The sequence below is a fragment of the Bombina bombina genome, chromosome 4 (genome assembly GCF_027579735.1).
Source record: "Bombina bombina isolate aBomBom1 chromosome 4, aBomBom1.pri, whole genome shotgun sequence".
Classification (NCBI taxonomy): domain Eukaryota; kingdom Metazoa; phylum Chordata; class Amphibia; order Anura; family Bombinatoridae; genus Bombina; species Bombina bombina.
Window position 1 is genome coordinate 538,063,893 of NC_069502.1, and position 15,225 is coordinate 538,079,117.

Here is a 15,225-nt window from a genome sequence, read left to right on the forward strand (position 1 = left end):
GAACACTGTGAGGTACTTTAATAGATACTCAATTAAATCTGTGGTGATAGGAATAGATATGCTCCATTGTTGCAAAATATATAATTACTTAGTTGCCGCAGTACAGTGAGCTACTTAAACTGACACCAAATGAAATCGTGAGCAGACAAATCTTACTGAAGTTCGTTTAACACAGACAGCTCAAGTGCATACAACTAAGAATACAATCCTTGCAATTCAAATTTGAGTTTATCCAGTAGCAACGGTTTTTATATATGACCGTTGGAAGTAAACATAATTAAGTTTATCCAGTTGAACAAGGTTATACAATGTCTCAATAAACAGAAATTGTATCAGAATTGAGCTGATTCATTAATATACACTATAAGAGTGCTTATGTAAGATAGCTCTTGATGTTTTGGAGTGAATAGCCTACACCTTAATCTTTCAGTAGGCAACTGTTAATACAGAAACTGAGTCACTTTAGAAAAGAGACTGTGTATAATTTTTGACGCCAAACGTCATAGAAATAAGTTCCATCTTGCTATATATTTAGAATTTAAGTAAGTGGTGTATATAATCTCAGCTGGAAATAAGCAGAAATAAATAGAATTTTATACCCACTATTTAATTTACACTTAACTTCGCATACAAAGATATATCATTTTGGAGATTTAACAACACGCTATATACTTAACTCTTATATTTGAATTGGTAACTTCGTACAGAAAAGGTTTGGTGTATCACATCTCTAAGACGCAAGTATACAGCAGTTCCCACTCCAGCCTACATTTAACACTCAAGTATTAGGAGCAACAAACTTATATATATTTGTTGACATCAATAAAATCGGTGCTTAAGTGTGATTTTAAGTTCATTCCTATTTTAAACGCAACCCAATAAAAGTTATATTTTAATTTGTAATCTGTTTTCTCCCCTTTCACTTATTCCTTAGGGAATAAATTGTGTCACCCAGTTAGATTCAATTTACCTTTTGACCTAGGTGTGCTATAAGTGTATACTTTCTCTCTTTCTTTGTTACAATACGGTTTTATACACAGCACCCATATCCTGACAAACTTTTGAATAATTGTAGGAATTAAGGTCTCATACGATAGTAGTGCCATTGGTTTCTTTTCAAAATTCCAGAGTGGGTCATTGTCACGACCGACGCCAGCCTAGTGGGCTGGGGCGCGGTCTGGGAATCCCTGAAAGCTCAGGGTCTATGGTCTCGGGAAGAGTCTCTTCTCCCGATAAACATTCTGGAACTGAGAGCGATATTCAATGCTCTCAGAGCTTGGCCTCAACTAGCAAAGGCCAAATTCATAAGGTTTCAGTCAGACAACATGACGACCGTTGCATATATCAATCATCAGGGGGGAACAAGGAGTTCCCTGGCGATGAAAGAAATGACCAAGATAATTCAATGGGCGGAGGATCACTCCTGCCACTTGTCTGCGATCCACATCCCAGGAGTGGAAAATTGGGAAGCGGATTTTCTGAGTCGTCAGACATTCCATCCGGGGGAGTGGGAACTCCATCCGGAAATCTTTGCCCAAATAACTCAATTATGGGGCATTCCAGACATGGATCTGATGGCGTCTCGTCAGAACTTCAAGGTTCCTTGCTACGGGTCCAGATCCAGGGATCCCAAGGCGACTCTAGTAGATGCACTAGTAGCACCTTGGACCTTCAACCTAGCTTATGTATTCCCACCGTTTCCTCTCATCCCCAGGCTGGTAGCCAGGATCAATCAGGAGAGGGCCTCAGTGATCTTGATAGCTCCTGCGTGGCCACGCAGGACTTGGTATGCAGACCTGGTGAATATGTCATCGGCTCCACCATGGAAGCTACCTTTGAGACAGGACCTTCTTGTTCAGGGTCCATTCGAACATCCGAATCTGGTTTTCCTTCAACTGACGGCTTGGAGATTGAACGCTTGATTTTATCAAAGCGTGGGTTTTCAGATTCTGTAATAGATACTCTGATTCAGGCTAGAAAGCCTGTAACTAGAAAAATTTACCATAAAATATGGAAAAAATATATCTGTTGGTGTGAATCTAAAGGATTCCCATGGAACAAGATAAAAATTCCTAAGATTCTATCCTTTCTACAAGAAGGTTTGGAGAAAGGATTATCTGCAAGTTCTCTGAAGGGACAGATCTCTGCTTTATCTGTTTTACTTCACAAAAGACTGGCAGCTGTGCCAGATGTTCAAGCATTTGTTCAGGCTCTGGTTAGGATCAAGCCTGTTTACAGACCTTTGACTCCTCCCTGGAGTCTAAATCTAGTTCTTTCAGTTCTTCAAGGGGTTCCGTTTGAACCCTTACATTCCGTAGATATTAAGTTATTATCTTGGAAAGTTTTGTTTTTGGTTGCAATTTCTTCTGCTAGAAGAGTTTCAGAGTTATCTGCTCTGCAGTGTTCTCCGCCCTATCTGGTGTTCCATGCAGATAAGGTGGTTTTGCGTACTAAGCCTGGTTTTCTTCCAAAAGTTGTTTCCAACAAAAATATTAACCAGGAGATAGTTGTACCTTCTTTGTGTCCGAATCCAGTTTCAAAGAAGGAACGTTTGTTACACAATTTGGACGTAGTCCGTGCTCTAAAATTCTATTTAGAGGCTTCTAAAGATTTCAGACAAACATCTTCCTTGTTTGTTGTTTATTCTGGTAAAAGGAGAGGTCAAAAAGCGACTTCTACCTCTCTTTCCTTTTGGCTGAAAAGTATTATCCGATTGGCTTATGAGACTGCCGGACGGCAGCCTCCTGAAAGAATCACAGCTCACTCCACTAGGGCTGTGGCTTCCACATGGGCCTTCAAGAACGAGGCTTCTGTTGACCAGATATGTAAGGCAGCGACTTGGTCTTCACTGCACACTTTTGCCAAATTTTACAAATTTGATACTTTTGCTTCTTCGGAGGCTATTTTTGGGAGAAAGGTTTTGCAAGCCGTGGTGCCTTCCATTTAGGTGACCTGATTTGCTCCCTCCCTTCATCCGTGTCCTAAAGCTTTGGTATTGGTTCCCACAAGTAAGGATGACGCAGTGGACCGGACACACCAATGTTGGAGAAAACAGAATTTATGCTTACCTGATAAATTACTTTCTCCAACGGTGTGTCCGGTCCACGGCCCGCCCTGGTTTTTTAATCAGGTCTGATGAATTATTTTCTCTAACTACAGTCACCACGGTATCATATGGTTTCTCCTATATATATTTCCTCCTGTCCGTCGGTCGAATGACTGGGGTGGGCGGAGCCTAGGAGGGATCATGTGACCAGCTTTGCTGGGACTCTTTGCCATTTCCTGTTGGGGAAGAGAATATCCCACAAGTAAGGATGACGCAGTGGACCGGACACACCGTTGGAGAAAGTAATTTATCAGGTAAGCATAAATTCTGTTTTTTAGGTTTAAATCTTTATATATCTCAGTTTTGAAGGATCTAAATAAATAGGCATCTATTTATCAAGCTGTCAACTTACTTGCATTCAACGGCACCAATACGCTCGCCTAACATCGCTGCCGCGAAACTGAATACGTTCTCCAAAATTATCAAAAAAGCTGTCAAAAAGCCGCGCACCAAGTACAGTGCGATGAGCAGCAGACTGTTGTTAACTAACAGTCATCGATTTCACTGCTCTTCGGCTTTTTCCCAGCTTTATTGGTATACTGTCACTAAACACCCACACTATACTATACTGTTTTACCCCCTATAACGCCGCTCCCGGAGCCCACCACAACTAAATAAACTTATTAACCCCTAAACCACCGCTCACGGAGCCCACCGCAACTAAATACATTTATTAACCCCGAAACCGCCGCTCCCGGACCCCGCCGCAACTAAATAAAGTGTTTAACCCCTAAACTGCCGCTCCCGGAGCCCACCGCCACCTACATTATACTTATTAACTCCTAATCTGTCGCCCCTTACACCGCCGCCATCTACATTATATTTATTAACCCCTAATCTGCCCCCCCACACCGCCGCCACTATATTAAATTTATTAACCCCTAATCTGCCCCCCCTACACCACCGCCACTATATTAAATTTATTAACCCCTAAACCTAAGTCTAACCCTAACCCTAACACCCCCTAACTTAAATATAATTTAAATAAATCTAAATAAATATTCCTAGCATTAAATAAATGATTCCTATTTAAAACTAAATACTTACCTATAAAATAAACCCTAAGCTAGCTACAATATAACTAATAGTTAAATTGTAGCTATCTTAGGGTTTATTTTTATTTTACAGGCAAATTTGTATTTATTTTAACTAGGTACAATAGTTATTAAATAGTTATTAACTATTTAATAACTACCTAGCTTAAATAAATACAAAGTTACCTGTAAAATAAAACCTAACCTAAGTTACAATTACACCTAACACTACACTATAATTAAATTAATTCCCTAAATTAACTACAATTAAATACAATTAAATAAAATGATCTAAAGTACAAAAACAAACAAACACTAAATTACAGACAATAATAAAATAAAATTACAAGATTTTTAAACGAATTACACCTAATCTAATCCCCCTAACATAATAAAAAAGCCCCCCCCCAAAATAAAAAAAAGCCCTACCCTACACTAAATTACAAATAGCCCTTAAAAGGGCCTTTTGTGGGGCATTGCCCCAAAGTAATCAGCTCTTTTACCTGTAAAAAAAAATTACAACCCCCCCCAACATTAAAACCCACCACCCACACAAACAACCCTACTCTAAAACCCACCCAATCCCCCCTTAAAAAAACCTAACACTAACCCCTTGAAGATCACCCTACCGTGAGAAGTCTTCACCCAACCGGGCCGAAGTCCTCAACGAAGCTGGGCGAATTGGTCCTCCAGACGGGCAGAAGTCTTCATCCAAGCCGGGCAGAAGAGGTCCTCCAGACGGGCAGAAGTCTTCATCCAGACGGCATCTTCTATCTTCATCCATCCGGCGCGGAGCGGCTCCATCTTCAAGACATCCGATGCGGAGCATCCTCTTCATCCGGAGTCTTCTTGAACAATGACGGGTCCTTTAAGTGACGTCATCCAAGATGGCATCCCTTCAATTCCGATTGGCTGATAGAATTCTATCAGCAAATTGGAATTAAGGTAGGAAAAATCCTATTGGTTGATGCAATCAGCCAATAGAATGCGAGCTCAATCCTATTGGTTGATTGGATCAGCCAATAGGATTGAAGTTCAATCCTTTTGGCTGATTGCATCAACTAATAGGATTGAAGTTCAATCTTATTGGCTGATTGCATCAACCAATAGGATTTTTCCTACCTTAATTCCGATTGGTGATAGAATTCTATCAGCCAATCGGAATTGAAGGGACGCCATCTTGGATGACGTCACTTAAAGGACCCGTCATTGTTCAAGAAGACTCCGGATGAAGAGGATGCTCCGCGTCGGATGTCTTGAAGATGGAGCCGCTCCGCGCCAGATGGATGAAGATAGAAAATGCCGTCTGGATGAAGACTTCTGCCCGGCTTGGATGAAGACTTCTGCCCATCTGGAGGACCACTTCTGCCCAGCTTCATTGAGGACTTCGGCCAAGTTGGGTGAAGACGTCTCACGGTAGGGTGATCTTCAAGGGGTTAGTGTTAGTTTTTTTTAAGAGGGGATTTGGTGGGTTTTAGAGTAGGGTTGGTTGTGTGGGTGGTGGGTTTTAATGTTTAATTTTTTACAGGTAAAAGAGCTGATTACTTTGGGGAAATGCCCCGCAAAAGGCCCTTTTAAGGGCTATTTGTAATTTAGTGTAGGGTAGGGCTTTTTTTTTGGGGGGGGGGGGGGTTATTTTGTTAGGGGGATTAGATTAGGTGTAATTAGTTTAAAAATCTTGTAATTTTTTATTATTTTCTGTAATTTAGTGGGGGTTTTTTGTACTTTAGATAATTTTATTTAATTTTATTTAATTGTAGTTAATTTAGGGAATTGATTTAATTATAGTGTAGTGTTAGGTGTAATTGTAATTTAGGTTAGGTTTTATTTTACAGGTAACTTTTGTATTTATTTTAGCTAGGTAGTTATTAAATAGTTAATAACTATTTAGTAACTATTGTACCTAGTTAAAATAAATACAAACTTGCCTGTAAAATAAAAATAAACCCTAAGATAGCTACAATGTAACTATTAGTTATATTGTAGCTAGCTTAGGGTTTATTTTATAGGTATTTCGTTTTAAATTGGAATATTTATTTAGATTTATTTAAATTATATTTAAGTTAGGGGGGTTATGGTTAGACTTAGGTTTAGGGGTTAATAAATTTAATATAGTGGCGGCAGTGTAGGGGGGGCAGATTAGGGGTTAATAAATATAACGTAGGTGGCGGTGGGCTCCGGGAGCGGCGATTTAGGGGTTAATAAGTTTATTAGAGTGGCGGTGGGCTCCGGGAGTGGCGGTTTAGGGGTTAATAAGTATAATGTAGGTGGCGGCGGTGTAGGGGGCGGCAGATTAGGGGTTAATAAGTATAATGTAGGTGGCGGTGGTGTCAGGGGCAGCAGATTAGGGGTTAATAAGTATAATGTAGGTGGCGGCGGTGTAGGGGGGCAGATTAGGGGTGTTTAGACTTGGGATACATGTTAGGGTGTTAGGTGTAAACGTTCCCATAGGAATCAATGGGATATCGGGCAGCAGCGAACATAAGCTTTCGCTGCTTTCAGACTCCCACTGATTCCTATGGCACCTGCCTCCTCCAGGGGAGCGGATTGAAAACCAGGTACGCTGGGCCGGAATAGTGCCGAGCGTACCTGGTAGACATTTGATAACTAGCAAAAGTAGTCAGATTGTGCAGAATTTGCATTCGGAACATCTGTAATGACGTAAGCATTGATCTGTGTCCGATTGAGTCCGGCGGATCGTATGTTACGTCATAAAATTCTACTTTGCCGGTCTGTAGGGTTTGATAACTAAGGGGAATCAGGCTCGCCACAAATACGCTGTGGAATTCCAGCGTATTTGCGGTTGACGGCTTGATAAATAGATGCCATAGTGTTTTTAAGTTTGAGTGCACCAAAATCTCCACTCTCTTATCATAGGGCCAGTTCCTTATGTTTTTATACAGATCTACACATTTGCAGCAAAATATTTGCTGTAGAGTGTTACCAGTGTTTGACATGTGAAAAGTGACGGATCTATCTCTGAATTCCTCAACAACTAGAAAGTGTCAAGTTGTCCATTGGTGAAATACGGGAGTTGCTTTCTGAAGTTAAAGGGACACTGTACCCAAATTTTTTCTTTTGTAATTCAGAAAGAGCATGCAATTTTAAGCAACTTTCTAATTTACTCCTATTATCAATTTTTCTTCGTTCTCTTGCTATCATTATTTGAAAAAGAAGGCATCTAAGCTTTTTCTTGGTTTCAGTACTCTGGACAGCACTTTTTTATTGGTGGACGAATTTATCCACCAATCAGCAAGAACAACCCAGGTTGTTCACCAAAAATGGGCCGGCATCTAAACTTACATTCTTGCATTTCAAATAAAGATACCAAGAGAATGAAGAAAATTTGATAATAGGAGTAAATTAGAAAGTTGCTTAAAATTTCATGCTCAATGTGAATCATGAAAGAAAAATTTTGGTTACAGAGTCCCTTTAACACATGACAGTGTCCTTATTTCTAATAACTCTCTTTTTTCAGATGCTACACCTCAGTCCATCACTCCAGCTAAAAAGTATTCACATAGTGATAAAAGCAAACCAAAGGATGGAATCACAATAGCAACTGCTCGCTACAGTTCTGAAGATGCGGCATCTTTGGTGGCCTTTGTTGTTGCCATTGTAGAATACACACAACTGTGTGTGCCACTAAAGGAATGTCTGCAACGAATGACAGATTTAGAGAAAGAAAAGGAGGAGCTCAGTATAAGGGAGGAATTATCCAAAATGGTGAGTCAACTGCTTTTTAATGGGATTATTTAAATTTATACACTGGATAGAATATAGTAAGGGTTCTGTTATGTTAATCATCTCTTTATTTGTATACTGTTCATTATATTATTGGACTAGAATACAAATGTAGTTAAGGAATTAACACATGATTTTATGCTTACCTGATAAATGTATTTATTTTATGGTAGTGAAAGTCCATGAGTCATTACTTCTGGGAGTTCCACTCCTGGCCACTAGGAAGTACAGATTCACAAAAATCCAAAAACACTTAAACACTCCCATCTCGCTGGAAAGCCAATCTGATGTATAGACAAATAAGGAGAAGAAGAAAAGGAAGGAAAAGAGGAAGCACGGAAAATGAGATGCAATCTAGAACTGCCGCCAGAAAAGAATATTTATAAACAATTAATAAAAAGAAATGGGCTGATCTCATGGACTCTCAACACCATGAAAGAAATTAATTTATCAGGTAAGCATAAATTGTGTTTTCTTTCATAAAAGTGGTGAGAGTCCATGAGTCATTACTCCTGAAAACAAATAGCCAAGCTTTGGAGTCAATGAGTAATTTAGGTGCGACAGTTTTTTTTTAATTATTATTATTATTATGTAATGCTAATACCTTGTGACAGATGAGGATCTAAATGTGGAGTATATTGATGACTCAACAGGGTTAGGCTAAGGGACCTAGTCCCTGTGATACCTGTGGCAGGCTTGTGACTAACTTTTTAATTGGGAGTAATTTTGTCACTACCCAATACTCCAATTTCCCCTCTGTCCCAAATAGCAGCTCTCTGAGGGGAAAATGAGCTTCAAATCGGTTTGAGGTGCCCTCTCAATGAAGAAACTGAAGCTCCTCAATTCTTCATCTTCCTCCTGTAGAGGCAAATATAAGATTGGCTTTCCAGTAAGGTGGGAGGATTTAAGTACTACAAGTTGAGAAGCCTGAGAAAATGCACAAGGCCTTCATTTCCCCCCCCCCCCCCTTATATTCTTGCAATGGACACAAAGAGTTTATTCTAATTCCAGGCTGTATCTTTCTGCTGTCCATGTAGAATTTGCATTTTTTTAAACAGATTTATGACCCCTTTGTGCCAGTATAACTTTCATCCAACATCACGACTTTACAAAAGCCTGGTGTTTTAAATGTCTGTTAAACCACAATCAATTATTGTCACTTGAACAAATGCATGTAGACCCACTTTTAAAATGATTGGCATGTGTGATGTCTCAAAGAATTATTTATGGTAAATCCAATTTGATGAAATGGGGAAGCCCAGTTGGATGAGTAGTAGATGGATTCCAATATTAGTTAAATAAACTAAGTAAAGATGAAATTTGAGTATTTGGGAATCTAGTGATCTAAAATTTGTGAGCAAATCTATAGATATAAATGTCCAAGAGCCATATATGAGATGCTAACTCTCGACAGTGCAGGAATTGTAATAAAAATTATGGTTTTCTTTAAACTGCATAACTTCTCCTATACTCACTATTATTTATTAAAAAGGCTGCTACCTGCAGTGAACTTGAAGTGAATTATTTATTTTATTTGTTTTTGCTGTTTTCTTTAATTCACTTTTTTAGCCTGGGTCTTGTTAAAGTGAAGGTTAAGTTTTCATGATTTGAACACCTAAATGCATCCAATACTAACAGAATAAGCAGATCGCTAAGTTTGTTTTAATATATTTAATGAATTTATATATTTTTTTAAATATAGTAATATGCCTTCCGTTTTCGTGCAAACTCCTCCCCACCTCTACTTCCGGACTTTCTCCGCTATTATGTATAGAGTGGGCCCACCCGTTCTATACGCATCTCCCAAGCGAGTGCACGATGAACCTTAACAATTGTCATGCACGAAACGCCGATGTAAACCACTACTGCGCATGCAATACTATTCCATCCACTCACCAATGCGCATGCGTTAATAACCTTGCCAAGAAAAGGTTTTTTTAGTCAACGTGTGTCTGCATGTGCCTATAACAGTTTTATTGCTTCAGATGCAAAAATAAAATAAAAAATAGCCTGATGTTTTGTACTAAAAATATTAAACACAGTTTTCTCTCTTTAGTTTATCTTTTTACTGAAATGAATCATCCAATATATTCACGAAGATGACCTGTATGATCGTCAACTTCTCTGATTTCTATGTAGCCGATTTATAGAGCTACAACACAGTTTTTAAAGTGTGTAAGGGAAATACACACGTGTGAGATTAACCTATTGTAATCTGAATCTATCCTGATCACTGGTAAACTATATGAATGCCATTTGTATATAGGCATGATAGGTATAGTGGTCATGTTTGCTCAATAATTATATTAACACTTTTAATATTTTGAAAGTATTGTGTTTTTTTTCCCAGTAATTCTGATTTTTTTTATTTTTAGGGACAATAAACTTAAAAAATAATGTTATATTGTTTATATTATTATGTTTTCAAAAGTGGTTTGCGCTATTGAACTGAATGTAGCTCATTCTCGCTACCAGACCAGAGCGGGAGTGCGCTAAATTCAGTTCAAAAGCACCCGCAAACCGTTTTTTAAGAAAAAGACATTATCAGAAGAGCCTGGAGAGGAGACCAGGTAAGCGCAACTTTGAGGGCTAAAATCAAATCTTTTGATTTTTAAAGCTGTCGCTAAGATAATGTTACATAATTCTGCACTATGTGTAGAATTATATAACATTATTTTTTAAGTTGACTGTCCCTTTAAAAGAAAAGTTTCCATGTTTGGCAAGATACACCTGTATGCAACTTAACTCATCTTCTAAAGCTGGATCACTTTTTAATGAATGTATGCAATAAAGGGCTAGATTATGCGTGGTGCTGTAATTGTTGCGTGCACGGCTGGATATTGCAACTTCAGAGCTCTGGTTAACTGTTACGCTCGACTAAAAAGTTACACATCAAAACTACATTTAAAAGTACAATAAAACTCATAATAACCCTATTTAATAAAAATTATTTTAAAAACAAAATTGCAATAATAAGTTATAAGGGCTCAAATATATAAATATATGAGGTCTCAGGTGTTATATAAATACATAAATACATACACATATTTAGATTTTTTCTATGTATGTGTGTGTACGTAGTGTATATACAGGGAGTGCAGAATTATTAGGCAAGTTGTATTTTTGAGGATTAAATTTATTATTGAACAACAACCATGTTCTCAATGAACCCAAAAAACTCATTAATATCAAAGCTGAATAGTTTTGGAAGTAGTTTTTAGTTTGTTTTTAGTTGTAGCTATTTTAGGGGGATATCTGTGTGTGCAGGTGACTATTACTGTACATAATTATTAGGCAACTTAACAAAAAACAAATATATACCCATTTCAATTATTTATTTTTACCAGTGAAACCAATATAACATCTCAACATTCACAAATATACATTTCTGACATTCAAAAACAAAACAAAAACAAATCAGTGACCAATATAGCCACCTTTCTTTGCAAGGACACTCAAAAGCCTGCCATCCATGGATTCTGTCAGTGTTTTGATCTGTTCACCATCAACATTGCGTGCAGCAGCAACCACAGCCTCCCAGACACTGTTCAGAGAGGTGTACTGTTTTCCCTCCTTGTAAATCTCACATTTGATGATGGACCACAGGTTCTCAATGGGGTTCAGATCAGGTGAACAAGGAGGCCATGTCATTAGATTTTCTTCTTTTATACCCTTTCTTGCCAGCCACGCTGTGGAGTACTTGGACGCGTGTGATGGAGCATTGTCCTGCATGAAAATCATGTTTTTCTTGAAGGATGCAGACTTCTTCCTGTACCACTGCTTGAAGAAGGTGTCTTCCAGAAACTGGCAGTAGGCCTGGGAGTTGAGCTTGACTCCATCCTCAACCCGAAAAGGCCCCACAAGCTCATCTTTGATGATACCAGCCCAAACCAGTACTCCACCTCCACCTTGCTGGCGTCTGAGTTGGACTGGAGCTCTCTGCCCTTTACCAATCCAGCCACGGCCCATCCATCTGGCCCATCAAGACTCACTCTCATTTCATCAGTCCATAAAACCTTAGAAAAATCAGTCTTGAGATATTTCTTGGCCCAGTCTTGACGTTTCAGCTTGTGTGTCTTGTTCAGTGGTGGTCGTCTTTCAGCCTTTCTTACCTTGGCCATGTCTCTGAGTATTGCACACCTTGTGCTTTTGGGCACTCCAGTGATGTTGCAGCTCTGAAATATGGCCAAACTGGTGGCAAGTGGCATCTTGGCAGCTGCACGCTTGACTTTTCTCAGTTCATGGGCAGTTATTTTGCGCCTTGGTTTTTCCACACGCTTCTTGCGACCCTGTTGACTATTTTGAATGAAACGCTTGATTGTTCGATGATCACGCTTCAGAAGCTTTGCAATTTTAAGAGTGCTGCATCCCTCTGCAATATATCTCACTATTTTTGACTTTTCTGAGCCTGTCAAGTCCTTCTTTTGACCCATTTTGCCAAAGGAAAGGAAGTTGCCTAATAATTATGCACACCTGATATAGGGTGTTGATGTCATTAGACCACACCCCTTCTCATTACAGAGATGCACATCACCTAATATGCTTAATTAGTAGTAGGCTTTCGAGCCTATACAGCTTGGAGTAAGACAACATGCATAAAGAGGATGATGTGGTCAAAATACTCATTTGCCTAATAATTCTGCACTCCCTGTATATATATATATATATATATATATATATATATATATCAATCCAAAATACCAGCACTCACTATCTTCTATCAACGTCGGGGTGCTCCCAAAGTATTAACATGCATTGGTGGTTCAAGTGAACAGAGGCACTCTCCGTATAACCAAAAAATTATTTCAATCTCATTTGAGTAAACGTTTACAAACTGTTTGTAATCACAGGAGTCTGATGACGGGCATCATAGCCCGAAAACGTTTACTCAAATGAGATTGAAATAAAGCACTAATTTTTTGGTGATACGGAGAGTGCCTCTGTTCACTTGAACCACCAATGCATATATATATATATATATATATATATATATATGTTTATATGCATATACATATGTATAAATGTATTTACAGATATATATATATATATATACACATATAAATACATATGTATACATATATATATATATATATATATATATACATATATATACATATATATATATATATATATATATATTAGGTATATGGAATATATGGAAAACATGGGATTTATATTACATAATAACAATCTATACCTATTAAGGGTTCCAAGCAGAGTAATTTACCAATTTTCTATTACGATAGCTTATTAGATTAGACTTTCAGTCAAGTAGTTGAAAACATGACAAATAATATTTATGCAATATTCATATTTAATAAAGTGTTTAACTAGGTTTGTATTGTAAATATTTTACATTCCAATGTCTTTACATAGGGAAATATGTTCTAAGTATTTTTAAATAGATATTAATATATCTGTATATATCTAAACCTTTATGTAATCTTATATATATATATATATATATATATATATATATATATATATATATATATATATATATATATGTAAAATTATATATGTTATATATTGTACCAAAATACCTATATATATATATATATATATATATATATATATAAAAATATGTATTTATGAATAAATATAATATATTCTGCTAAGAACATTAAAATGTAAAATATTAATATTTTTGTCGGGTTAACTCACTTAAGAAAATGCAATTGGATTTGCACAACTTATTGGGTGTGCTCCCCCTTTTCTAGCTCCATTAAAGTCCTATATAAGAATACGGTTGTAATATTCAGACTTCAGATTTTTGTGCGTGTCAGGTTAGCGCTTATGCAAAAACTTTTTGTTTGTAATACAAACGCTACCCGATGCTCACAAAAAGATGAAGTTTAGTGGAGTTAACGCATGAGCGGAACCGATAAATAGCACTACACTCATAATCTAGCCCAAAATGTTTCCTTAGGCTATTTCAGAGTGCCTTGCACTTTCAACATAATAGAATGATTCCAAATTATCTTGCAAAACTTGCAAAGATGTCAAAAAGGCTATTTCGCTACTTTATCAAGTGTATTGAGATTCAGTAAATGTAGAATGGTCTCAAAATCCTTTTGAAAAGTATCTGGCAGATGGATTATGTGCATTGCAAACTTTCCATTCTATCTTAAAAATATGACTTAATTCAGCAAGCCGAAACACAATCGTGGCTCAGAGAAATGCCCAAAAACAATATAATGTGATCACATTGAAACTATGGTGATAGATTGCGATCGACAGCATAATTTGCATTATCTTCTTTCCACTTAGCACTTAGTAGCTGGCTAATGGTCTAGGGTCTAGCATTTCTTGTAGCCATCAATCAGCAAGCGCTACCCGGGTGCTAAACCAAAAATGGGCCGGCTCCTATGCTTCAATTCCTGCTTTTTTAAATAAAGATAGAAAGAGAACAAAGAAAAATCTATAATAGGAGTAAATTAGAAAATTGCTTAAAATTGCATACTCTGAATCATGAAAGAAAAAAAAAAATATTTTGTGTTCCTTTAAAGAATATATGAAAGACACGCCTGTCAGATATCCATATGTGCAGTTGGTCCTAAAAACTGGTAAAAGGGGTTTACCTCTGCAGATTTTCACAGCTAGAGGGCATTACTTCATGTGTGCCTTATAGATTATTATTATTATTAGGTTATGCAAAACTAGGGACTGGGTAATAAAGGCATTATCTGTCGTTTATAACAATAGCAAATTCAAATTTAAATTCAAATTTAAGGGAGGCCTTTTAGGACTGCTCTTAAAAGTTCTTAACTTTTGATGCTTCATTTACTTTTTGGGCTTTGTTTTCTACTTTGATGAAATTAGGAATCATTACTGTTATTTCCTTTTCAAAAAGGATTTTGTAACTATACACTTTTTCTATAGAGCAGTGGCCACACATTAATTTGTTGATCATGAATGTTTCCACTGGCACTTGGAGCATGCTGAGTTGGCAACTGCATGTTGTTGTGGAACATAAATATGTCTAATCGCACAACCATGACTTGGTTGTGTGAATGTGCACAACAGGGAAGCAGCTACTTGTAAACATATAATGCACTTCCATAACCGTGATGATAAAAAATAAAAAGCCCACAATGTATGAATTATTTTGATGGAATTGAAATCTTTGTCCTTCTCGCTAGGTGACGGAGACTTTTGAAGAAGATCTTCCAGTATCATATCAGGAAACGCTAAGCAGTCTCACTGCAGAGGACCTTCCTACTCTTCAGGCTGAGGTGATGCCGGAGCTCTGAAATGTTCTGTATGCGCTTGTAAAGTCCACTTATGCCCATTTTGTGGCTCCAGAACTTATTTGATTTGTGTTCTATTAATATCAGTTTA

General features: G+C 37.5%; 1 protein-coding gene across 1 annotated transcript in view; it reads left to right on the top strand.

The window, feature by feature from the left end:
• The window catches only part of LOC128657631 (uncharacterized), a 524,168-nt gene that overhangs the window by 407,872 nt on the left and 101,071 nt on the right, over window positions 1-15,225 (top strand). The window contains exons 81-82 of the mRNA XM_053712016.1: window positions 7,619-7,866; window positions 15,027-15,119. Of these exons, the coding sequence (XP_053567991.1) occupies window positions 7,619-7,866; window positions 15,027-15,119 (341 nt within the window). The remainder of the gene's footprint in view (window positions 1-7,618; window positions 7,867-15,026; window positions 15,120-15,225) is intronic.